This window comes from Oncorhynchus mykiss, chromosome 14 (assembly GCF_057628025.1).
Source record: "Oncorhynchus mykiss isolate SJ-2025 chromosome 14, ASM5762802v1, whole genome shotgun sequence".
NCBI classification, from domain to species: Eukaryota; Metazoa; Chordata; class Actinopteri; order Salmoniformes; family Salmonidae; genus Oncorhynchus; species Oncorhynchus mykiss.
The window spans coordinates 42,429,747-42,456,929 of record NC_143035.1 but is presented as its reverse complement, the minus strand read 5'-3'; the positions used below and the strand labels follow the sequence as shown (position 1 = coordinate 42,456,929).

The 27,183-nt window shown below is 46.2% G+C and overlaps 1 protein-coding gene across 4 annotated transcripts; it reads right to left on the bottom strand.

The window, feature by feature from the left end:
• Positions 1 to 355: 355 nt before the first annotated feature.
• On the bottom strand, positions 356 to 26,408 carry zdhhc15b (zDHHC palmitoyltransferase 15b). Of its 4 annotated transcripts, none has more exons than XM_090198947.1 (11): positions 26,083 to 26,408; positions 25,553 to 25,579; positions 25,335 to 25,429; positions 19,469 to 19,589; positions 18,780 to 18,849; positions 18,349 to 18,381; positions 12,444 to 12,564; positions 11,783 to 11,915; positions 10,163 to 10,289; positions 2,783 to 2,895; positions 356 to 1,218 (listed from the first exon to the last, which is right to left on the bottom strand). In XM_090198947.1, exons 1-11 carry the CDS (start codon positions 26,198 to 26,200, stop codon positions 1,169 to 1,171), a joined length of 1,008 nt encoding a protein of 335 aa, XP_090055073.1. In that variant the 5' UTR covers positions 26,201 to 26,408; the 3' UTR covers positions 356 to 1,168. The 4 variants fall into 4 exon arrangements, with proteins under 4 accessions (XP_090055073.1, XP_090055075.1, XP_090055072.1 ...); XM_090198946.1 differs by lacking the exon at positions 356 to 1,218 and adding an exon at positions 1,916 to 2,509 and having other exon boundaries at positions 26,083 to 26,364; XM_090198949.1 differs by lacking the exon at positions 2,783 to 2,895 and having other exon boundaries at positions 26,083 to 26,364.
• Positions 26,409 to 27,183: the final 775 nt, after the last annotated feature.

The window sequence follows — 27,183 nt, the reverse complement described above, 5'->3', positions numbered from 1 at the left end:
CTCCACATTGACTCTGTACCCCCTGTATATAGCCTCCACATTGACTCTGTACCCCCTGTATATAGCCTCCACATTGACTCTGTACCGGTACCGCCTGTATATAGCCTTTACATTACTCTGTACCGTAATACCCTGTATATAGCCTCCACATTGACTCTGTACCGTAATACCCTGTATATAGTCTCCACATTGACTCTGTACCGGTACCCCCTGTATATAGTCTCCACATTGACTCTGTACCGGTACCCCCTGTATATAGCCTTCACATTGACTCTGTACCAGTACCCCCTGTATATAGCCTCCACATTGACTCTGTACCGTAATACCCTGTATATAGCCTCCACATTGTTTCTCATTTATTTATTTTAAATATTTTGTTTATTTTAGTAAATACTTTAACACTTATTTTCATTAAAACTGCACTGTTGGTTAAGGGCTTGTAAGTCAGCATTTCACTGTAAGGTCTACCTACACCTGTTGTATTCGGCGCATGTGACAGATAACATTTGATTTGGGCAGGGCAGCATCTTTACAATACAAAGGAACGACAGGTGCATGGCCCTAAGATGACAACAAATACATGTGGTTTTAATGGGCTTTCTCCATTCTGATTGGGCCTTAAGGGCCCTGCAAATGGAATAATGATAATACATTACATTTATAGAGCTCTTTTCATTTAAAGATGTAAATCACAAAGCTATTTACATTAACAAAATACGGGCAAAAAAAGACGAGAAATGAAAAGCTAGCTAGTAGCCTAGTACTATATAAGATACACAATAAGACAACAGAAGTAAGGAGACAGAGAGAGACAACAGAAGTAAGGAGACAGAGAGAGACAACAGAAGTAGAGAGACAGAGAGAGACAACAGAAGTAGAGAGACAACAGAAGTAAGGAGACAGTGCTAGACATGGTCTTTCTCTTAAAACAATTGTGTACTGTGACATAATATTAGTTGACTTCTGTTCCCCTAACATTGTCCTTCCTCCACGGTGAACTGAAAACTCTTCCTGATGTTGAGAAGGTGACGTCTAAGAACGTTTTGGCTGCACGCCGAGGTCTTCCTGTGTCCGATGGTCCCACAACGTCTGTCTGCCTCCTCAGGGTCTGTCTGCCTCCTCAGGGTACAACACCCACTGCACCGTTTATAAAGTCCATAAAGTGATCCTACTCCTCTTCGTCCATCTCTACGGTAACAGAGGGATCCCTGTCACCACCTGGAAAATACAGATTCATACAGGAACATTGTTTAATTCAAAGTTCACCCACCCCCCCACCACACACAACAAAAAAACACAACATGCAACAATTTCTAAGATTTGACTGAGTTACAGTCCATATGAGGAAATCAGTCAATTTAAATAAATATCAGGCCCTATACTATGGATTTCACATGGCTGGGAATACAGGTATGCATCTGTTGGTCACAGATACCTTTAAAAAGAGAATACAGGTATGCATCTGTTGGTCACAGATACCTTTAAAAAGAGAATACAGGTATGCATCTGTTGGTCACAGATACCTTTAAAAAGAGAATACAGGTATGCATCTGTTGGTCACAGATACCTTTAATACAGATATGGGCGTGGCTCAGAAAACCAGTCAGTATTTGGTGTGACCACCCCATACAGTGCCACATCTCCTTCACAGAGTGTTGATCAGGATCCCACTCCTCTTTAATGGCTGTGAGAAGTTGCTGGATATCGGCGGGAACTGGAAAAGAGCATCCCAAACATGCTCAACGGGTGACACGGCTGGCAAGTACGTAGGCCATGAAACTGGGACATTTTCAGCTTCCACAAATTGTGTACAGATCCTTGCGACATGGAGAAATGGGTTGTAGAGAAATAAGCTTGGTGTGTATGGAACATCTATTTGATTTCAGCTCCTGAAACATGGGACCAACACGTCACGTTTCCTTTATATTCCTGTTCAGTGTGGCTTCCCCTGACAGACAGTATTATATCGTTCACAGATTGGGGGTTGACCACTTCATTTAGTACACAGAACATCAATATAAAATGCCCACATGCCACAATCTCAACAATTTAGTTACAGGTACAGTTCATTCTAGGAAATCAGTCAATTGAAAAACTCATTAGGCCCTAATCTATGGATTTTACATGACTGGGCAGGGGTGCAACCATGGGTGGGCCTGGGAGGACATAGGCCAACCCACTGGGGAGCCAGGCCCAGCCACTGGGGAGCCAGGCCAACCCACTGGGGAGCCAGGCCAACCCACTGGGGAGCCAGGCCAACCCACTGGGGAGCCAGGCCCAGCCACTGGGGAGCCAGGCCAATCACAATTCGTTTTTCCCCACAAAAGGACTTTATTACAGACAGAAATACTCCTCAGTTTCATCAGCTGTCCGGGTATCTGGTGACCGACGACCCCGCAGGTGAAGAAGCCGGATGTGGAGGTCCGGGGCTGGCGTGGTTACACGTGGTCTGCGGTTTTGAGACTGGTTGGACGTACTGTCAAATTCTCTAAAATGACGTTGGAGGCACCTTATGGTAGAGAAATTAACATTAAATTCTCCGGCAACAGCTCTGGTGGACATTCCTGTAGTCACCATGCCAATTGCACGCTCCTTCAAAACTTGAGACATCTGTGGCATTGTGTTGTCTGACAAAATTGCACATTTGAGTGGCCTTTTATTGTCCACAGCACAAGGTTGAACCACCATGCAACCTAGCAGTAAATTAGGGACACCACCACCACATCATGTATTCTTCCCTGATAGATATTCGTCTAAGAATCGGTCCTATTGGCCCCCTTACTTATGTTGTCGTCCTCTGACTCCTCTTCCTCATCCCATTTCTCCTCATTGGCTAATAGAGAGGTTGAGGATTCACTCAGACTCTTCAGAGGGAAGTAGTGGCCATCTCCTTGGCTGGGCAAAACAGAAACACAGACATGATGGGGTTAAATATCCATAGTCGGGGAAGTAGAGGCTCCTGGGAAACACATTAAAACAAATCAAATCGTATTGTTCCATACACATATTTAACAGCTGTTATTGGTCCACAGAGTCTCCTGACCCCTCCCGTCTCAGCCTCCAGTATTTATGCTGCAGTAGTTTGTGTCGGGGGGCTAGGGTCTGTCTGTTATATCTGGAGTACTTCTCCTGTCTTATCCAGTGTCCTGTGAATTTAAGTATGCTCTCTCTAATTCTCTTTCTCTCGGAGGACCTGAGCCCTAGGACCATGCCTCAGGACTACCTGGCATGATGACTCCTTGCTGTCCCCAGTCCACCTGGCCGTGCTGCTGCTCCAGTTTCAACTGTTCTGCCTGCGGCTATGGAATCCTGACCTGTTCACCGGACGTGCTACCTGTCCCAGACCTGCTGTTTTCAACTCTCTAGAGACAGCAGGAGCGGTAGAGATACTCTGAATGATCGGCTATGAAAAGCCAACTGACATTTACTCCTGAGGTGCTGACTTGCTGCACCCTCGACAACCACTATGATTATTATTATTTGACCATGCTGGTCATTTATGAACATTTGAACATCTTGGCCATGTTCTGTTATAATCTCCACCTGGCACAGCCAGAAGAGGACTGGCCACCCCTCAGAGCCTGGTTCCTCTCTAGGTTTCTTCCTAGGTTTTGGCCTTTCTAGGGAGTTTTTCCTAGCCACCGTGCTTCTACACCTGCTGTTTGGGGTTTTAGGCTGGGTTTCTGTACAATACATTGTGACATCAGCTGATGTAAGAAGGGCTTTATAAATACATGTGATTATTGGTCCGGTCACATACAGTTGAAGTCAGAAGTTTACATACACTGAGGTTGGAGTCATTAAAACTGTTTTTTCAACCACTCCACAAATCTCTTGTTAACAAACTATAGTTTTGGCAAGTCGGTTAGGACATCTACTTGGTACACAAGTCATTTTTCCAATAATTGTTTTCAGATTATTTATCTTATAATTCACAGTATCACAATTCCAGTGGGTCAGAAGTTTATATACACTAAGTTGACTGTGCCCTTACACAGCTTGGAAATTCTAGAAAATGATGTCATGGCTTTAAAAGCTTCTGATAGGCTAATTGACATAATTTGAGTCAATTGGAGGTGTACCTGTGGATGCATTTCAAGGCCTACCTTCAAACTCAGTGGCCTCATGGGAAAATCAAAAGAAAATCAGCCAAGACCTCAGAAATTGTAGACCTCCACAAGTCCGGTTCATCCTTGGGAGCAATTTCCAAATGCCTGAAGGCACCACGTTCATCTGTACAAACAATAGTACGCAAGTATAAACACCATGGGACCACGCAGCCGTCATACCACATATTCATCTCCTAGAGATGAACGTACTTTGGTGTGAAAAGTGCAAATCAATCCCAGAACAATAGCAAAGGACCTTGTGAAGATGCTGGAGGAAACAGGTACAAAAGTATCTATATCCACAGTAAAACGAGTCCTATATCGACATAACCTGAAAGGCCGCTCAGCAAGGAAGAAGCCACTGCTCCAAAACTGCCATAAAAAAGCCAGACTACGGTTTGCAACTGAACATGGGGACAAAGATCATACTTTTTGGAGAAATGTCCTCTGGTCTGATGAAACAAAAATAGAACTGTTTGGCCATAATGACCATCGTTATGTTTGGAGGAAAAAGGGTGATGCTTGCAAGCCGAAGAACACCATCCCAACCGTGAAGCACGGGGGTGGCAGCACGAAGTTGTGGGGGTGCTTTGCTGCAGGAAGAACTGGTGCACTTCACAAAATAGATGGCATCATGAGGGAGGAAATTATGTGGATATTTTGAAGCTACATCAGTCAGCAAGTTAAAGTTTGGTCGCAAATGGGTCTTCTGAATGGACAATGACCCCAAGCATACTTCCAAAGTTGTGGCAAAATGGCTTGAGGACAACAAAGTCAAGGTATTGGAGTGGCCATCACAAACCCTGACCTCAATCCGATATAAAGTTTGTTGGCAGAACTGAAAAAGCGTGCGAGAGCAAGGAGGCCTTCAAACCTGACTCAGTTACACCAGCTCTGTCAGGAGGAATGGCCAGGAGGAATGGCCACCCATCTTATTTTGGGAAGCTTGTGGAAGGCTACCCGAAACTTTTGACCCAAGTTAAACAATTTAAAGGCAATTCAACCAAATAATAATTGAGTGTATGTAAACTTCTGACCCACTGGGAATGTGTAATAAAAGCTGAAATTAATAATTATCTCACAATTATTCTGACATTTCACATTCTTAAAATAAAGTGGTGATCCTAACTGAACAAAGACAGGGAATCTTTACTAGGATTAAATGTCAGGAATTGTGAAAAACTGAGTTTAAATGTCTTTGGCTGAGGTGTATGTAAACTTCTGACTTCAACTGTATTTAACACATGTTACTGGTCACATATTTAACACATGTTACTGGTCACATATTTAACACATGTTACTGGTCACATATTTAACACATGTTACTGGTCACATATTTAACACATGTTACTGGTCACATATTTAACACATGTTACTGGTCACATATTTAACACATGTTACTGGTCACATATTTAACACATGTTACTGGTCACATATTTAACACATGTTACTGGTCACATATTTAACACGTTACTGGTCACATATTTAACACGTTACTGGTCACATATTTAACACATGTTACTGGTCACATATTTAACACATGTTACTGGTCACATATTTAACACGTTACTGGTCACATATTTAACACATGTTACTGGTCACATATTTAACACATGTTACTGGTCACATATTTAACACATGTTACTGGTCACATATTTAACACATGTTACTGGTCACATATTTAACACATGTTACTGGTCACATATTTAACAGATGTTATTGGTCCATATTTAACAGATGTTATTGGTCCATATTTAACACATGTTACTGGTCCATATTTAACAGATGTTATTGGTCCATATTTAACAGATGTTATTGGTTCATATTTAACAGATGTTACTGGTTCATATTTAACAGATGTTATTGGTCCATATTTAACAGATGTTATTGGTCCATATTTAACAGATGTTATTGGTCCATATTTAACAGATGTTATTGGTCCATATTTAACAGATGTTATTGATCCATATTTAACAGATGTTATTGGTCCATATTTAACAGATGTTACTGGTCCATATTTAACAGATGTTATTGGTCCATATTTAACAGATGTTATTGGTCCATACTCATATTTAGCAGATGTTATTGAGGTGTAGTGAAATTCTTGTGTTTCTAGCTCTAACAGTGCAGTAATATCTAACAATTCACAACAATACACACACATCTAAATGTAAAAGAAGAGAATGAAGAAAAACATGAATACGAGGACGAGCAATGTTGGAATGGCATAGACAAACAGAATACAGTTTATACATATGAGAGCAATAAAGCTGTATGTGAAAATTATTAAAGTGACCAGTGTTCCATTATCAAAGGGACCAGTGTTCCATTATCAAAGGGACCAGTGTTCCATTATTAAAGTGACCAGTGTTCCATTATCAAAGGGACCAGTGTTCCATTATCAAAGGGACCAGTGTTCCATTATCAAAGTGACCAGTGTTCCATTATCAAAGTGACCAGTGTTCCATTATCAGAGTGACCAGTGTTCCATTATCAAAGGGACCAGTGTTCCATTATCAAAGTGACCAGTGTTCCATTATCAAAGGGACCAGTGTTCCATTATCAGAGTGACCAGTGTTCCATTATCAAAGGGACCAGTGGTCCATTATCAAAGGGACCAGTGTTCCATTATCAAAGGGACCAGTGTTCCATTATCAAAGGGACCAGTGTTCCATTATCAAAGTGACCAGTGTTCCATTATCAGAGTGACCAGTGTTCCATTATCAAAGGGACCAGTGTTCCATTATCAAAGGGACCAGTGTTCCATTATCAAAGGGACCAGTGTTCCATTATCAAAGGGACCAGTGTTCCATTATCAAAGGGACCAGTGTTCCATTATCAAAGTGACCAGTGTTCCATTATCAAAGTGACCAGTGTTCCATTATCAGAGTGACCAGTGTTCCATTATCAAAGGGACCAGTGTTCCATTATCAAAGTGACCAGTGTTCCATTATCAAAGGGACCAGTGTTCCATTATCAAAGGGACCAGTGTTCCATTATCAAAGTGACCAGTGTTCCATTATCAAAGTGACCAGTGTTCCATTATCAGAGTGACCAGTGTTCCATTATTAAAAAGTGGCCGGTGTTCCATTATCAAAGTGGCCGGTGTTCCATTATCAAAGTGACCGGTGTTCCATTATCAAAGTGACCGGTGTTCCATTATTAAAGTGACCAAAGTGTCCCAGCCTCCAGTATTTATGCTGCAGTAGTTTATGTGTCGGGGGGCTAGGGTCAGTTTGTTATATTTGGAGTACTTCTCCTGTCCTATTCGGTGTCCTGTGTGAATTTAAGTGTGCTTTCTCTAATTCTCTCTTTCTTTCTCTCTCTCTCTCGGAGAACCTGAGCCCTAGGACCATGCCTCAGGACTACCTGGCATGATGACTCCTTGCTGTCCCCAGTTCACCTGACTGTGCTGCTGCTCCAGTTTCAACTGTTCTGCCTTATTATTATTCGACCATGCTGGTCATTTATGAACATTTGAACATCTTGGCCATGTTCTGTTATAATCTCCACCCGGCACAGCCAGAAGAGGACTGGCCACCCCACATAGCCTGGTTCCTCTCTAGGTTTCTTCCTAGGTTTTGGCCTTTCTAGGGAGTTTTTCCTAGCCACTGTGCTTCTACACCTGCATTGCTTGCTGTTTGGGGTTTTAGAGTGGGTTTCTGTACAGCACTTTGAGATATCAGCTGATGTACGAAGGGATATATAAATAAATTTGATTTGACCAGTGTTCCATTATCAAAGTGGCCAGTGTTCCATTATTGAAGTGGCCAGTGTTCCATTATTAAAGTGGCCAGTGTTCCATTATCAAAGTGGCCGGTGTTCCATTATCAAAGTGGCCGGTGTTCCATTATCAGAGTGACCGGTGTTCCATTATCAAAGTGGCCGGTGTTCCATTATCAGAGTGACCGGTGTTCCATTATCAGAGTGACCGGTGTTCCATTATCAAAGTGGCCGGTGTTCCATTATCAGAGTGACCGGTGTTCCATTATCAAAGTGGCCGGTGTTCCATTATCAGAGTGACCGGTGTTCCATTATCAAAGTGGCCGGTGTTCCATTATCAAAGTGGCCGGTGTTCCATTATCAAAGTGGCCGGTGTTCCATTATCAAAGTGGCCGGTGTTCCATTATTAAAGTGACCAGTGTTCCATTATTAAAGTGACCAGTATTCCATTATTATAGTGACCAGTGTTCCATTATTAAAGTGACCAGTGTTCCATTATTAAAGTGACCAGTGTTCCATTATTAAAGGGACCAGTGTTCCATTATTAAAGGGACCAGTGTTCCATTATTAAAGGGACCAGTGTTCCATTATTAAAGGGACCAGTGTTCCATTATTAAAGGGACCAGTGTTCCATTATTAAAGTGACCAGTGTTCCATTATCAAAGTGACCAGTGTTCCATTATTAAAGTGACCAGTGATTCCATGTCTATGTATATAGGGCAGCAGCCTCTAAGGTGCAGGGTTGAGTAACCGGGTGGTAGCCGGCTAGTGATGGCTATTTTAACAGTCTTATGGCCTTGACATTGAAAAACAGCTTCTGTCTCTCGGTCCCTGCTTTGATGCACCTGTACTGACCTCGCCTTCTTGATGATAGCGGGGTGAACAGGGAGTGGCTCGGGGTGGTTGTTGTCCTTGATGATCTTTTAGGCCTTCCTGTGACATCGGGTGCTGAAGGTGTCCTGGAGGGTAGGTAGTTTTCCCAACACATCACCGGGGGCAGATCGTACCACCCTCTGGAGAGCCCTGCGGTTGCCGGCAGTGCAGTTGCCGTACCAGGATGTAATTGTGCATCTGTAAAAGTTTGTGAGGGTCTTAGGAGACAAGCCAAATTTATTCAGCCTCCTGAGGTTGAAGAGGCACTGTTGAGCCTTCATCACCACACTGTCTGTGTGGGTGGACCATTACAAGTTGTTAGTGATGTGTATGTCGAGGAACTTCAAGCTTTTCCACCTTCTCCACTGCGGTTCCGTCGATGTGGATAGAGGCATGCTCCCTCAGCTCCTTCCTTCTGTTGACGTTGAGGTTATTTCCCTGGCACCACTCCATCAGAGCTCTCACCTCCTCCCTGTAGGCCGTTTTGTCGTTGTTGGTAATCAAGCCCACTACTGTTGTGTCATCTACAAACTTGATGATTGAGTTGAGGCGTGCGTGGCCACGCAGTCATGGGTGAACAGGGAGTACAGGAGGGGGCAGAGCACATACCCTTGTGGAGGGTATCTCTCTAAGAACAGGGTTGGAGTATAAAACCTACAGGAGGGTATCTCTCTAAGAACAGGGTTGGAGTATAAAACCTACAGGAGGGTATCTCTCCAGGAACAGGGTTGGAGTATAAAACCTACAGGAGGGTATCTCTCCAGGAACAGGGTTGGAGTATAAAACCTACAGGAGGGTATCTCTCCAGGAACAGGGTTGGAGTTAAAACCTACAGGAGGGCATCTCTCCAGGAACAGGGTTGGAGTTAAAACCTACAGGAGGGTATCTCTCCAGGAACAGGGTTGGAGTATAAAACCTACAGGAGGGTCTCTCTCCAGGAACAGGGTTGGAGAGCCCTGGGGTAGGAGCCCTCAAACTCATCTCTGGACTTTGAAGCCAGTTCCACAGCGTGTTTTAATAGTTCCCCTCGAATCAGGGACTGATATAGACCTGGGACACCAGATGGGGGATTCCCCTCGAATCAGGGACTGATGTAGACCTGGGACACCAGATGGGTGACTCCCCTATAATCAGGGACTGATTTAGACCTGGGACACCATGTGGGTGTAATTAATGATCAGGTAGAACAGAAAACAAGCAGTACTCTCGACCTCGTAGGGTCAGAGTTGAATTACCCCTGGTCTAGAGGATAGGATGTAAGGGTTAAGGGTCTAGGGGTTAAGGGTGTAGAGGATACGATGTAAGGGTTAAGGCCTAGGGGTTAAAGGTCAGGTTAGATGAGGTAGAGGTTAGGGTTAATGGGTAGAGGATGAAGGTTAGGGGGTAGAGGTTAGAGGTTAGAAACTAGAAGTTAGAAACTAGAGGTTAGGGGGTAGAGGTTAGGGTTAGAGTCTCACCTGGTGCAGATAGGCAGGAACCAGAGTCTCTTATTGTCTCCAAACACCTGCTGCAGGTTCCTCCTGATCCCCACATTGAAACCATTACGGTCTGGTCCTGTCGTGAAGACTGGAGCAGAGAACGCCTCTGGATGAGAGGAGAGAGGGGGGAAGAGAGGGAGGGGGAGTAGAGGGAGGGGAGGAGGGGGAGTAGAGGGAGGGGGAGTAGAGGGAGAGGAGGAGGGGGAGTAGAGGGAGGGGAGGAGGGGGAGTAGAGGGAGTAGAGGGAGGGGAGGAGGGGGGGTAGAGGGAGGGGAGGAGGGGGAGTAGAGGGAGGGGAGGAGGGGGAGTAGAGGGAGAGGAGGAGGGGGAGTAGAGGGAGAGGAGGAGGGGGAGTAGAGGGAGAGGAGGAGGGGGAGTAGAGGGAGGGGAGGAGGGGGAGTAGAGGGAGAGGAGGAGGGGGAGTAGAGGGAGGGGAGGAGGGGGAGTAGAGGGAGAGGAGGAGGGGGAGTAGAGGGAGAGGAGGAGGGGGAGTAGAGGGAGGGGAGGAGGGGGAGTAGAGGGAGGGGAGGAGGGGGAGTAGAGGGAGGGGAGGAGGGGGAGTAGAGGGAGGGGAGGAGGGGGAGAGGAGAAGGGGGAGTAGAGGGAGGGGGAGTAGAGGGAGAGGAGGAGGGGGAGTAGAGGGAGGGGAGGAGGGGGAGTAGAGGGAGGGGAGGAGGGGGAGTAGAGGGAGGGGAGGAGGGGGAGTAGAGGGAGGGGGAGTAGAGGGAGAGGAGGAGGGGGAGTAGAGGGAGGGGAGGAGGGGGAGTAGAGGGAGAGGAGGAGGGGGAGTAGAGGGAGGGGAGGAGGGGGAGTAGAGGGAGGGGAGGAGGGGGAGTAGAGGGAGGGGAGGAGGGGGAGTAGAGGGAGAGGAGAAGGGGGAGTAGAGGGAGGGGAGGAGGGGGAGTAGAGGGAGGGGAGGAGGGGGAGTAGAGGGAGAGGAGGAGGGGGGGTAGAGGGAGGGGAGGAGGGGGAGTAGAGGGAGGGGAGGAGGGGGAGTAGAGGGAGGGGAGGAGGGGGAGTAGAGGGAGGGGACGAGGGGGAGTAGAGGGAGGGGAGGAGGGGGAGTAGAGGGAGGGGAGGAGGGGGAGTAGAGGGAGGGGAGGAGGGGGAGTAGAGGGAGGGGAGGAGGGGGAGTAGAGGGAGAGGAGGAGGGGGAGTAGAGGGAGAGGAGGAGGGGGAGTAGAGGGAGGGGAGGAGGGGGAGTAGAGGGAGGGGAGGAGGGGGAGTAGAGGGAGGGGAGGAGGGGGAGTAGAGGGAGGGGAGGAGGGGGAGTAGAGGGAGGGGAGGAGGGGGAGTAGAGGGAGGGGAGGAGGGGGAGTAGAGGGAGGGGAGGGAGGGGAGGAGGGGGAGTAGAGGGAGGGGAGGAGGGGGAGTAGAGGGAGGGGAGGAGGGGGAGTAGAGGGAGGGGAGGAGGGGGAGTAGAGGGAGGGGAGGAGGGGGAGTAGAGGGAGAGGAGGAGGGGGAGTAGAGGGAGGGGGAGTCAGAGAAGGAAAGAGGAATAGAGTTCAGTGGCTGTGTTTCTCCATGAAATTGAAGACCTACATTGCTAATGCAGCCGAGCAGCTCTTATTGCCTCAAAATGGCAGCTGTGTGTATTACCTAGTGTGGACCGGTTCTGGACGACCAGCCAGCAGTGGTAACCCAACAGGAACATGAGACTGACCAAGAACATCAAAGCCACAAACATCAGGAAGAGAACGTGGAACTTAGCGGGTCCATTTGGCAGGTCCCCCTGTAGGAGAACACACACAACACGGAGAACTACAACCGTGTAGGAGAACCTCTGCCGTTCCACAACAAACAATGTGCCTTGTGCTGAGTCAGCTTACATCAATATGTTACTATGGTTACACCAGCAGTAGGTCATGTGATCTGACTGTTGACACAGCTTATGTCAATATGTTACCATGGTTACACCAGCAGTAGGTCATGTGATCTGACTGTTGACACAGCTTATGTCAATATGTTACCATGGTTACACCAGCAGTAGGTCATGTGATCTGACTGTTGACACAGCTTATGTCAATATGTTACCATGGTTACACCAGCAGTAGGTCATGTGATCTGACTAGCTCTGGAATGCAGTGGATAGGAGTGTCTGATAAATGACTAAGGGGGTGGGAAATGGCGCCCTGTTCTCTGTGCTTCACTGTTGACCAGAGCTCTGTGGGCCCTGGACAGAGGTAGGTACTCTATAGGGAATAGGGGAGCTTTTGAGACTCAGACTAAGCTGGGATGTAAAACATCCATCACCACTCACCACCCAGAAGTTGATGAAGAATCTGAAGACTGAGGCAGAGATGAACACACAGTAGACCATGGAGTAGGACAGGAAGAGGAGGAAGAACTTGTAGTTGGAGAACCCCACACAGTTATTCACCCTGGAGAGAGAGAGAGAGACAGTTATTCACCCTAGAGAGAGAGAGAGAGACAGTTATTCACCCTGGAGAGAGAGAGAGAGAGACAGTTATTCACCCTAGAGAGAGAGAGAGAGACAGTTATTCACCCTGGAGAGAGAGAGAGAGAGACAGTTATTCACCCGAGAGAGAGAGAGAGAGACAGTTATTCACCCTGGAGAGAGAGAGAGAGACAGTTATTCACCCGAGAGAGAGAGAGAGAGACAGTTATTCGCCCTGGAGAGAGAGAGAGAGAGAGACAGTTATTCACCCTAGAGAGAGCGAGAGAGAGAGAGACAGTTATTCACCCTAGAGAGAGCGAGAGTGAGAGAGACAGTTATTCACCCTGGAGAGAGACAGTTATTCACCCTGGAGAGAGAGAGAGAGACAGTTATTCACCCTGGAGAGAGAGAGAGAGAGAGACAGTTATTCACCCTAGAGAGAGCGAGAGAGAGAGAGACAGTTATTCACCCTAGAGAGAGAGAGAGAGACAGTTATTTACCCTGGAGAGAGAGAGAGAGAGAGACAGTTATTTACCCTGGAGAGAGAGAGAGAGAGAGACAGTTATTCACCCTAGAGAGAGAGAGAGAGACAGTTATTCACCCTGGACAGAGAGAGAGAGAGAGACAGTTATTCACCCTAGAGAGAGCGAGAGAGAGAGAGACAGTTATTCACCCTAGAGAGAGAGAGAGACAGTTATTCACCCTGGAGAGAGAGAGAGAGAGACGGTTATTCACCCTAGAGAGAGCGAGAGAGAGAGAGACAGTTATTCACCCTGGAGAGAGACAGTTATTCACCCTGGAGAGAGAGAGAGAGAGAGACAGTTATTTACCCTGGAGAGAGAGAGAGAGAGAGACAGTTATTTACCCTGGAGAGAGAGAGAGAGAGAGAGACAGTTATTTACCATGGAGAGAGAGAGAGAGACAGTTATTTACCATGGAGAGAGAGAGAGAGAGAGTTATTTACCATGGAGAGAGAGAGAGACAGTTATTTACCATGGAGAGAGAGAGAGAGAGACAGTTATTTACCATGGAGAGAGAGAGAGAGAGAGAGAGACAGTTATTTACCATGGAGAGAGAGAGAGAGAGAGACAGTTATTTACCATGGAGAGAGAGAGAGAGAGAGAGATACAGTTATTTACCATGGAGAGAGAGAGAGAGCGAGACAGTTATTTACCATGGAGAGAGAGAGAGAGAGAGAGAGACAGTTATTTACCATGGAGAGAGAGAGAGAGAGAGACAGTTATTTACCATGGAGAGAGAGAGAGAGAGAGAGAGAGAGTTATTTACCATGGAGAGAGAGAGAGAGAGAGTTATTTACCATGGAGAGAGAGAGAGAGACAGTTATTTACCATGGAGAGAGAGACAACAGACAGACCATATTAACCACCCACCATATTAAACCACCCACCACAGACAGACCATGTTAAACCACCCACCATATTAAACCACCCACCACGGACAGACCATATTAAACCACCCACCACGGACAGACCATATTAACCACCCACCATATTAAACCACCCACCACGGACAGACAATATTAAACCACCCACCACGGACAGACCATATTAAACTACCCACCACGGACAGACCATATTAAACCACCCACCATATTAAACCACCCACCACGGACAGACCATATTAAACCACCCACCACGGACAGACCATATTAAACCACCCACCACGGACAGACCATATTAAACCACCCACCACGGACAGACCATATTAAACCACCCACCACGGACAGACCATATTAAACCACCCACCACGGACAGACCATATTAAACCACCCACCACGGACATACCATATTAAACCACCCACCACGGACAGACCATATTAAACCACCCACCACGGACAGACCATATTAAACCACCCACCATATTAAACCACCCACCATATTAAACCACCCACCATATTAAACCACCCACCACGGACAGACCATATTAACCACCCACCATATTAAACCACCCACCACGGACAGACCATATTAAACAACCCACCACGGACAGACCATATTAAACCACCCACCACGGACAGACCATATTAAACCACCCACCACGGACAGACCATATTAAACCACCCACCACGGACAGACCATATTAAACCACCCACCACGGACAGACCATATTAAACCACCCACCACGGACAGACCATATTAAACCACCCACCACAGACAGACCATATTAAACCACCCACCACGGACAGACCATATTAAACCACCCACCACGGACAGACCATATTAAACCACCCACCACGGACAGACCATATTAAACCACCCACCACAGACAGACCATATTAAACCACCCACCACGGACAGACCATATTAAACCACCCACCACGGACAGACCATATTAAACCACCCACCACGGACAGACCATATTAAACCACCCACCACGGACAGACCATATTAAACCACCCACCATATTAAACTACCCACCACGGACAGACCATATTAAACCACCCACCATATTAAACCACCCACCACGGACAGACCATATTAAACCACCCACCACGGACAGACCATATTAAACCACCCACCATATTAAACCACCCACCATGGACAGACCATATTAAACCACCCACCACGGACAGACCATATTAAACCACCCACCATATTAAACCACCCACCACGGACAGACCATATTAAACCACCCACCATATTAAACCACCCACCACGGACAGACCATATTAAACCACCCACCACGGACAGACCATATTAAACCACCCACCATATTAAACCACCCACCACGGACAGACCATATTAAACCACCCACCATATTAAACCACCCACCACGGACAGACCATATTAAACCACCCACCGTGGACAGACCATATTAAACCAACCACCATGGACAGACCATATTAAACCACCCACCATATTAAACCACCCACCACGGACAGACCATATTAAACCACCCACCACGGACAGACCATATTAAACCACCCACCATATTAAACCACCCACCACGGACAGACCATATTAAACCACCCACCATATTAAACCACCCACCACGGACAGACCATATTAAACCACCCACCGTGGACAGACCATATTAAACCAACCACCATGGATAGACCATATTAAACCAACCACCATGGACAGACCATATTAAACCACCCACCATGGACAGACCATATTAAACCACCCACCACGGACAGACCATATTAAACCACCCACCACGGACAGACCATATTAAACCACCCACCATATTAAACCACCCACCACGGACAGACCATATTAAACCACCCACCATATTAAACCACCCACCACGGACAGACCATATTAAACCACCCACCACGGACAGACCATATTAAACCACCCACCATATTAAACCACCCACCACGGACAGACCATATTAAACCACCCACCATATTAAACCACCCACCACGGACAGACCATATTAAACCACCCACCGTGGACAGACCATATTGAACCAACCACCATGGACAGACCATATTAAACCACCCACCATATTAAACCACCCACCACGGACAGACCATATTAAACCACCCACCATATTAAACCACCCACCACGGACAGACCATATTAAACCACCCACCACGGACAGACCATATTAAACCACCCACCATATTAAACCACCCACCATGGACAGACCACATTAAACCACCCACCATATTAAACCACCCACCACGGACAGACCATATTAAACCACCCACCATATTAAACCACCCACCACGGACAGACCATATTAAACCACCCACCGTGGACAGACCATATTAAACCAACCACCATGGACAGACCATATTAAACCACCCACCATATTAAACCACCCACCACGGACAGACCATATTAAACCACCCACCATATTAAACCACCCACCACGGACAGACCATATTAAACCACCCACCACGGACAGACCATATTAAACCACCCACCATATTAAACCACCCACCACGGACAGACCATATTAAACCACCCACCATATTAAACCACCCACCACGGACAGACCATATTAAACCACCCACCGTGGACAGACCATATTAAACCAACCACCATGGACAGACCATATTAAACCACCCACCATATTAAACCACCCACCACGGACAGACCATATTAAACCACCCACCATATTAAACCACCCACCACGGACAGACCATATTAAACCACCCACCACGGACAGACCATATTAAACCACCCACCATATTAAACCACCCACCACGGACAGACCATATTAAACCACCCACCATATTAAACCACCCACCACGGACAGACCATATTAAACCACCCACCATATTAAACCACCCACCACGGACAGACCATATTAAACCACCCACCGTGGACAGACCATATTAAACCAACCACCATGGACAGACCATATTAAACCACCCACCATATTAAACCACCCACCACGGACAGACCATATTAAACCACCCACCATATTAAACCACCCACCACGGACAGACCATATTAAACCACCCACCACGGACAGACCATATTAAACCACCCACCATATTAAACCACCCACCACGGACAGACCATATTAAACCACCCACCATATTAAACCACCCACCACGGACAGACCATATTAAACCACCCACCATATTAAACCACCCACCACGGACAGACCATATTAAACCACCCACCGTGGACAGACCATATTAAACCAACCACCATGGACAGACCATATTAAACCAACCACCATGGACAGACCATATTAAACCACCCGCCACGGACAGACCATATTAAACCACCCACCGCGGACAGACCATATTAAACCACCCACTACGGACAGACCATATTAAACCACCCACCACGGACAGACCATATTAAACCACCCACCACGGACAGACCATATTAAACCACCCACCATATTAAACCACCCACCACGGACAGACCATATTAAACCACCCACCATATTAAACCACCCACCACGGACAGACCATATTAAACCACCCACCATATTAAACCACCCACCACGGACAGACCATATTAAACCACCCACCATATTAAACCACCCACCACGGACAGACCATATTAAACCACCCACCATATTAAACCACCCACCACGGACAGACCATATTAAACCACCCACCATATTAAACCACCCACCACGGACAGACCATATTAAACCACCCACCATATTAAACCACCCACCACGGACAGACCATATTAAACCACCCGCCATGGACAGACCATATTAAACCAACCACCACGGACAGACCATATTAAACCACCCACCACGGACAGACCATATTAAACCACCCACCACGGACAGACCATATTAAACCACCCACCACGGACAGACCATAATAAACCAACCACCACGGACAGACCATATTAAACCACCCACCACGGACAGACCATATTAAACCACCCACCACGGACAGACCATAATAAACCACCCACCATATTAAACCACCCACCACGGACAGACCATATTAAACCACCCACCACGGACAGACCATATTAAACCACCCACCACGGACAGACCATATTAAACCACCCACCACGGACAGACCATATTAAACCACCCGCCACGGACAGACCATATTAAACCACCCACCACGGACAGACCATATTAAACCACCCACCACGGACAGACCATATTAAACCACCCGCCACGGACAGACCATATTAAACCACCCGCCACGGACAGACCATATTAAACCAACCACCACGGACAGACCATATTAAACCACCCACCACGGACAGACCATATTAAACCACCCACCATATTAAACCACCCACCACGGACAGACCATATTAAACCACCCACCACGGACAGACCATATTAAACCACCCACCATGGACAGTGATGATCCATCTTCAGAACACACCTGCAACAGACAACACATGTTACTGGACAGGGTTAACGTAAACAACTACCATTAGAAGATGCAGCATTCAATCAACATAAAAAGGTTTGCTACATTTTTTCTTTGCTTTGAGAAAACTGTCAAGAGATTTATTTTGGGGATTCAAATGTCTGTCTATAGACAACAGCAGTAAACAGGTCAGATTTCAGTATATACACAGCCCATTTATCAATCAGGCCCCAAGGGAAAGAAGATTCTAGTAGCTGGCCAAAGTGTTCAGTCATCATCATTAACAGGACAGGTGTTGTTCTCCAGGTGTACAAGAGACACTAATGCTGTCCAATCAGATCATTGTTATCTGTACACAGACAGGGAGACGGGTATGGGTCTGTGTGTATAATGACAGCAGGGAGACTTACGTTTCACATACAGAGCAATGGTGACTGCGGTCAGGCTTCAGCACCTGGCACCGGTCACAGAACCTGATAGCTGAGGGGAGTCAGAGACAGAGAGACAGAGAGAGAGAACGAGAGTGAGAGAGAGAGTGACAGAGAGAGAGAGAGAGAGACAGAGAGAGAGAATGAGAGAGAAACACACACAGAGAGAGAGAGAATGAGAGATACAGAGAGAGAGAGAATGAGAGAGAAACAGAGAGAGAGATTGAGATACAGAGAGAGAGAGAGAATGAGATACAGAGAGAGAGAATGAGATACAGAGAGAGAGAGAATGAGATACAGAGAGAGAGAATGAGATACAGAGAGAGAGAGAATGAGATACAGAGAGAGAGAGAATGAGATACAGAGAGAGAGAGAATGAGATACAGAGAGAGAGAGAATGAGATACAGAGAGAGAGAGAACGAGAGAGAAACACACAGACAGAGAGAGAGACAGAAAGAGAGAGAGACAGAGGTCATATGATCTTTCCTTATCTTCCAGACACTAACTGATCAGTACAGTCAGCTGCATGTTGTAAATGTTTGATAGGAGGTTTACTAACAGGACTGGAAAAGCTTGGTTGCGTCCCAAATGGAACCATGTTCCCTGTATAGTGCACTACAAAGGGAATAGGGAGCCATTTGGGTCGCTGCTTTAGATATGAGTGGGTCACCTCCAGACGTAGCTCTAGTGAAGATGGGGAGACTCTTAGCGATGTCCACCAAAATCTGTTTCTGAGCATCAGGCCTCTCCTCCCTCTCATAACGGTCCTTGTCGGAGTACGACAGCTGGAACTGGAACCAACAACCACGTTATAATGCTCTACTAATATGAGCCTTGATGAAGCATGTGTTGTCAAATCTGTGAATGTATTGTAATGTTTTAAACATTTTATAAACTGCATTAATTTTGATGGATCACAGGAAGAGTAGCTGCTGCCTTGGCAGGAACTAATGGGGATCCATAATAAACCCCAGGAAGAGTAGCTTCTGCCTTGGCAGGAACTAATGGGGATCCATAATAAACCCCAGGAAGAGTAGCTGCTGCCTTGGCAGGAACTAACGGGGATCCATAATAAACCCCAGGAAGAGTAGCTGCTGCCTTGGCAGGAACTAATGGGGATCCATAATAAACCCCAGGAAGAGTAGCTTCTGCCTTGGCAGGAACTAACGGGGATCCATAATAAACCCCCAGGAAGAGTAGCTGCTGCTTTGGCAGGAACTAATGGGGATCCATAATAAACCCCAGGAAGAGTAGCTGCTGCCTTGGCAGGAACTAATAGGGATCCATAATAAACCCCCAGGAAGAGTAGCTGCTGCCTTGGCAGGAACTAATGTGGATCCATAATAAACCCCCAGGAAGAGTAGCTGCTGCCTTGACAGGAACTAATAGGGATCCATAATGAACCCCAGGAAGAGTAGCTGCTGTCTTGGCAGGAACTAATAGGGATCCATAATAAACCCCAGGAAGAGTAGCTGCTGCCTTGACAGGAACTAATGGGGATCCATAATAAACCCCCGGAAGAGTAGCTGCTGCCTTGGCAGGAACTAATGGGGATCCATAATGAAACCCAGGAAGAGTAGCTGCTGCCTTGGCAGAACTAATGGGGATCCATAATAAACCCCCAGGAAGAGTAGCTGCTGCCTTGGCAGGAACTAATGGGGATCCATAATAAACCCCAGGAAGAGTAGCTGCTGCCTTGACAGGAACTAATGGGGATCCATAATAAACCCCAGGAAGAGTAGCTGCTGTCTTGGCAGAACTAATGGGGATCCATAATGAAACCCAGGAAGAGTAGCTGCTGTCTTGGCAGGAACTTATGGGGATCCATAATAAACCCCCAGGAAGAGTAGCTGCTGCTTTGGCAGGAACTAATGTGGATCCATAATAAACCCCAGGAAGAGTAGCTGCTGCCTTGGCAGGAACTAATGGGGATCCATAATGAACCCCAGGAAGAGGAGCTGCTGCCTTGGCAGGAACTAATGGGGATCCATAATAAACCCCAGGAAGAGTAGCTGCTGCCTTGGCAGGAACTAATGGGGATCCATAATAAACCCCAGGAAGAGTAGCTGCTGCCTTGGCAGGAACTAATGGGGATCCATAATAAACCCCAGGAAGAGTAGCTGCTGCCTTGACAGGAACTAATGGGGATCCATAATAAACCCCAGGAAGAGTAGCTGCTGCCTTGACAGGAACTAATGGGGATCCATAATAAACCCCAGGAAGAGTAGCTGCTGCCTTGACAGGAAGTAATGGGGATCCATAATGAACCCCAGGAAGAGTAGCTGCTGCCTTGACAGGAACTAATGGGGATCCATAATAAACCCCAGGAAGAGTAGCTGCTGCCTTGGCAGGAAGTAATGGGGATCCATAATAAACCCCAGGAAGAGTAGCTGCTGCCTTGACAGGAACTAATGGGGATCCATAATAAACCACAGGAAGAGTAGCTGCTGCCTTGACAGGAACTAATGGGGATCCATAATAAACCCCAGGAAGAGTAGCTGCTGCCTTGACAGGAACTAATGGGGATCCATAATAAACCCCAGGAAGAGTAGCTGCTGCCTTGACAGGAACTAATGGGGATCCATAATAAACCCCAGGAAGAGTAGCTGCTGCCTTGACAGGAAGTAATGGGGATCCATAATGAACCCCAGGAAGAGTAGCTGCTGCCTTGACAGGAACTAATGGGGATCCATAATAAACCCCAGGAAGAGTAGCTGCTGCCTTGGCAGGAACTAATGGGGATCCATAATAAACCCCAGGAAGAGTAGCTGCTGCCTTGGCAGGAACTAATGGGGATCCATAATAAACCCCAGGAAGAGTAGCTGCTGCCTTGGCAGGAACTAATGGGGATCCATAATAAACCACAGGAAGAGTAGCTGCTGCCTTGGCAGGAACTAATGGGGATCCATAATAAACCCCAGGAAGAGTAGCTGCTGCCTTGGCAGGAACTAATGGGGATCCATAATGAACCCCAGGAAGAGTAGCTGCTGCCTTGACAGGAACTAATGGGGATCCATAATAAACCCCAGGAAGAGTAGCTGCTGCCTTGACAGGAACTAATGGGGATCCATAATAAACCCCAGGAAGAGTAGCTGCTGCCTTGACAGGAACTAATGGGGATCCATAATAAACCCCAGGTAGAGTAGCTGCTGCCTTGGCAGGAACTAATGGGGATCCATAATAAACCCATAGGAAGAGTAGCTGCTGCCTTGGCAGGAACTAATGGGGATCCATAATAAACCCCAGGAAGAGTAGCTGCTGCCTTGGCAGGAACTAATGGGGATCCATAATAAACCCCAGGAAGAGTAGCTGCTGCCTTGACAGGAACTAATGGGGATCCATAATAAACCCCAGGAAGAGTAGCTGCTGCCTTGGCAGGAACTAATGGGGATCCATAATAAACCCCAGGAAGAGTAGCTGCTGCCCTGGCAGGAACTAATGGGGATCCATAATAAACCCCAGGAAGAGTAGCTGCTGCCCTGGCAGGAAGTAATGGGGATCCATAATAAACCCCAGGAAGAGTAGCTGCTGCCTTGGCAGGAAGTAATGGGGATCCATAATAAACCCCAGGAAGAGTAGCTGCTGCCTTGGCAGGAAGTAATGGGGATCCATAATAAACCCCAGGAAGAGTAGCTGCTGCCCTGGCAGGAACTAATGGGGATCCATAATAAACCCCAGGAAGAGTAGCTGCTGCCTTGGCAGGAACTAATGGGGATCCATAATAAACCCCAGGAAGAGTAGCTGCTGCCCTGGCAGGAACTAATGGGGATCCATAATAAACCCCAGGAAGAGTAGCTGCTGCCTTGGCAGGAACTAATGGGGATCCATAATAAACCCCAGGAAGAGTAGCTGCTGCCTTGGCAGGAACTAATGGGGATCCATAATAAACCCCAGGAAGAGTAGCTGCTGCCTTGGCAGGAACTAATGGGGATCCATAATAAACCCCAGGAAGAGTAGCTGCTGCCTTGGCAGGAAGTAATGGGGATCCATAATAAACCCCAGGAAGAGTAGCTGCTGCCTTGGCAGGAACTAATGGGGATCCATAATAAACCCCAGGAAGAGTAGCTGCTGCCTTGGCAGGAACTAATAAGGATCCATAATAAACCCCAGGAAGAGTAGCTGCTGCCTTGGCAGGAACTAATGGGGATCCATAATAAACCCCAGGAAGAGTAGCTGCTGCCTTGGCAGGAACTAATGAGGATCCATAATAAACCCCAGGAAGAGTAGCTGCTGCCTTGGCAGGAACTAATGAGGATCCATAATAAACCCCAGGAAGAGTAGCTGCTGCCTTGGCAGGAACTAATGAGGATCCATTATAAATCCCAGGAAGAGTAGCTGCTGCCTTGGCAGGAACTAATGGGGATCCATAATAAACCCCAGGAAGAGTAGCTGCTGCCTTGACAGGAACTAATGGGGATCCATAATAAACCCCAGGAAGAGTAGCTGCTGCCTTGGCAGGAACTAATGGGGATCCATAATAAACCCCAGGAAGAGTAGCTGCTGCCTTGACAGGAACTAATGGGGACCCATAATAAACCCCAGGAAGAGTAGCTGCTGCCTTGGCAGGAACTAATGGGGATCCATAATAAACCCCAGGAAGAGTAGCTGCTGCCTTGGCAGGAACTAATGCTGATCCATAATAAACCCCAGGAAGAGTAGCTGCTGCCTTGGCAGAACTAATGGGGACCCATAATAAACCCCAGGAAGAGTAGCTGCTGCCTTGGCAGGAACTAATGCTGATCCATAATAAACCCCAAGAAGAGTAGCTGCTGCCTTGACAGGAACTAATGGGGATCCATAATAAACCCCAGGAAGAGTAGCTGCTGCCTTGACAGGAACTAATGGGGATCCATAATAAACCCCAGGAAGAGTAGCTGCTGCCTTGGCAGGAACTAATGGGGACCCATAATAAACCCCAGGAAGAGTAGCTGCTGCCTTGACAGGAACTAATGGGGATCCATAATAAACCCCAGGTAGAGTAGCTGCTGCCTTGGCAGGAAGTAATGGGGATCCATAACGAATACAAATAAATACACAGGCTTTGAATCATCTTCTGATTATAACAGCAACATTCTATGGCTGTTATAGACAACATTATATTCAAAAGCTTGCAGCAACATAAAAAGTTACATTAGTCAACAGGGATCATGCTTTATTAGGCTACGCATGCATATAGCCTTATTCACACAGGCAGTTTGAAGTGACACAGATCCACTTTTTTTGCATATCCGATTAAAATCTATACTTTTTCCTGAAATCTGAACAGCCAAAAAGCACATGGAATCGAATATTTAAAGCCTAAATTCAAACAACCTTTGTAGGTGGTTTGAAATCAGATACAAATCTGATTCCTGGCCATGCGTCAAATCTGATGTTGTTGCCCTCAAGGTGGTTTTTAGACTTATTTGGCATATCTTGTTGCTTGCTACTCTGCGTTTTGAGGTTTAGCAAAACAAATACCTCCCGTATTATTGGCCACCTTAATATTTTGTTTAATTACAAGATATATTTGTTTAATTTTGTTCAACAAAGAGACACCAACCTCGTATCCGAAGTGTTTACTAGTTAGTTGACTAGTTGACTAGTCTTCCAGTAACAAATACAAAAGGACTTGTCTGTCTTTCCATTGAATGTGCCCCCTCCTGTTGACTGTTAAAAATGGTTCTTCACCAACATCTTCTTCAGTGTTGTAACCAAATAATGTCTCATTATTTATTTTACAGATTTAATCTTATGTTTTGAGAAAGTAGATCAGTTTAATACTAACATATAAATGAGTATGAATAATTTAGGTAAAAAATTGCATATTAAATGTGTAGTCTGTCGCGCATTTGAATTTGACAATTTACAGCGTGTCCCACAAAATGTATATTACTTTTTTGAAAACTCTCAAAACCTAACTTACATAAACTGCAATGAAAATCGGTGGTCAGCTAGCTAGAAGGCTGTCTTTAGTGGCAAAATGTACCGTTATTTTCCAGTCCATTTAAAATGTTGAGCTCGAGGTGATTTAATCCTCCAACTGCTAGTGTCCTAAATTAGGGGGTGTCCGATGTTGGGGGAAAATTAGCTAGCTAGCTAGTTGACTGTTGTGTCTAGCCAAAAAAGGACTCGTTTTGAAAGTTGGATCATCTTATCCTTTGAGTCTTGATAATTTTGAACATTCAAAGCAACTGGGAAATTTCCATGGCGAGGCATCGTTGTAATCTTAGCTTGTTACATAACTTCTGAGTGATAGGATGCAGAGCCCACGAGCACCACCACCAATCAGCCTACACCACTGCACACACGCCAGTCGTTACTATGACTTAGCATAGCCAAGTCAGCAAATGACTGTTTTCTGAACACATTAATCTGATTTGGTCACTTTGTAACTTTCTGTCTGAACAGTCAGTATTCCAAAACAGATATGAAAAAAAAGAATAATAATTTAAGCATTACAGCTTGCAGTGTGAACAAGACAAGTCTTGATGATGTCTGGCTTGGCCATGTAGGCCTACTCCAGACGGGACAAACCACCAACAATGAACTCCTACCTTCTTGCAGGGTGTGGCAGGAGGAGTGAAGATGGCCTTCCAATAGGTCCAGGAGAACATCACAAAACACACATGGAACACCAGTAGGTAGGCCACTGGAAACACAGACAGATACAACACTTAGGAAACCATCAAGATGATATTCAAGTGTCTACAAGGTGTCAGATGACTATTCTGACCATTGATTAGGCCTATATGTTTTTTTAAAAAAAACTCACCCTTCTCCAATGTGTTGCTGATAGTGACTGTGAAGAGCACACATTGGACAATTCTGAATTATTGACATGCAAACAGCTGTACAGCAGTACTCCAACAGATACTTGGTAGCTGAAGCTGCTAACACTTGGGTTGTGACGACAGCAAAACAACATGTTACAGTCTGACGGTGATTACTTCACACCTGTCCTTACAGTAGCTCACTAACATACTGTCTTATCACAACATAGTTAGCTACATTCCGTAACGTTAATGGCCTTTAAATATATAGCTAGCTATTTATTTCCTAGATATGGTAGGTCAATGTAACAACAGTATAATTCGTTCACGAATGGAATTAGAAACAACAACAAAAAAACAGTACAATATGGTCACTATTTAGATTTATAAAGACAATTATTACGAGAAAAAAGACGCTTCCTGCTTAGCATGATGCTAGGTTTGGCTAGCAGGTTTAAAGAGCTGTTTGTGTTAGCTAGCTAGCATCGCCGACAAAAACATAACAGACAACAGTCATAATCCCCATACTTACATACACATAGCTCAAACACATAGGCGTAGTAGGACCACAGCACCACGGAGGTGATTATGAGGACAGGTATCCAGGAAAACACCCGGGCACAGCATCTCAGACCTCGGGAAAGAGCCATTGTCCATCTCCGACCAAACTGGCTCTACAATCATATTCTCAGCACTCCGCTCCATTCCAGTCCGCTCCACCCCACTGCACTCCATTCCATTACACTGCACTCTACTCCACTCCACTGCTTCTTTCTTTCTTCCTTCCTCCTCCTCCTCCTTCTTCTTCTTCTATGGAAACGTGGCGGTCCGCAAACAATCGTGTAAATGCATTCCCCACGCACTATGCTTGAATGTATGATCAATCATTAGCTGCCCAATTCTGTACTACCATGAAAATAACATTCTAAACCAAATAAATCCCTAACTTCTACCTCCCCCTCATCCATAACCCATTCAACTGTATCTATACCATGCCTAAACACTCCCTTAGGATTGTTCAGCATGTCAACAGTAACATCTGTTACCCCCAATATCTCTTCTGCCGTCTCCACAATAACCTTCAACCTGGCATTTCTGGTTTCCACAACCCGAGTCGTATTGATAACCTTACCAATAAAAGCTATGAAGTCAACTGTGTTCATTATCAAAGGGTCCTTTGACGCCACACATTCATGAGCACCAGATTTCTGAACAGGCCTTGAAACCATGCCAGGACCAGCAGAAACACCAGCCCTGACAGTAGGTCCACTTACTACAGGTACATCCATGTCAGCTCCATCAGTCTGACAGCAGGGCCACTTACTACAGGTACATCCATGTCAGCTCCATCAGTCTGACAGCAGGGCCACTTACTACAGGTACATCCATGTCAGCTCCATCAGTCTGACAGTAGGTCCACTTACTACAGGTACATCCATCTCAGCTCCATCAGTCTGACAGTAGTTCTACCAATCTGTTTTACAGGCTCTGCGTATGATACATCATGACGGATCCTGTATCCCTGAGCCTCTCTTGCCTCTCTCTGAACCTGGCATCCACCAAATGCTAGCTCTGTGTTCTCCCCTACAATTACAACACTCAAGAGAGGAGAGGAGTCATCGTTCACCATAAT

Excerpts from the sequence above, each read along its gene's own strand:
- zdhhc15b (XM_090198946.1), bottom strand. The coding sequence starts at position 26,200 with ATGGCTCTTTCCCGAGGTCTGAGATGCTGTGCCCGGGTGTTTTCCTGG. Across the intron at positions 2,896-10,162 it reads TTCCTGCCTATCTGCACCAG|CCAAGGAGATGGCCACTACT; the intron begins GTGAGACTCTAA and ends TGTTTTGCCCAG. Across the intron at positions 2,510-2,782 it reads GTCAGAGGACGACAACATAA|GTGCCTCCAACGTCATTTTA; the intron begins GTAAGGGGGCCA and ends CTCTACCATAAG.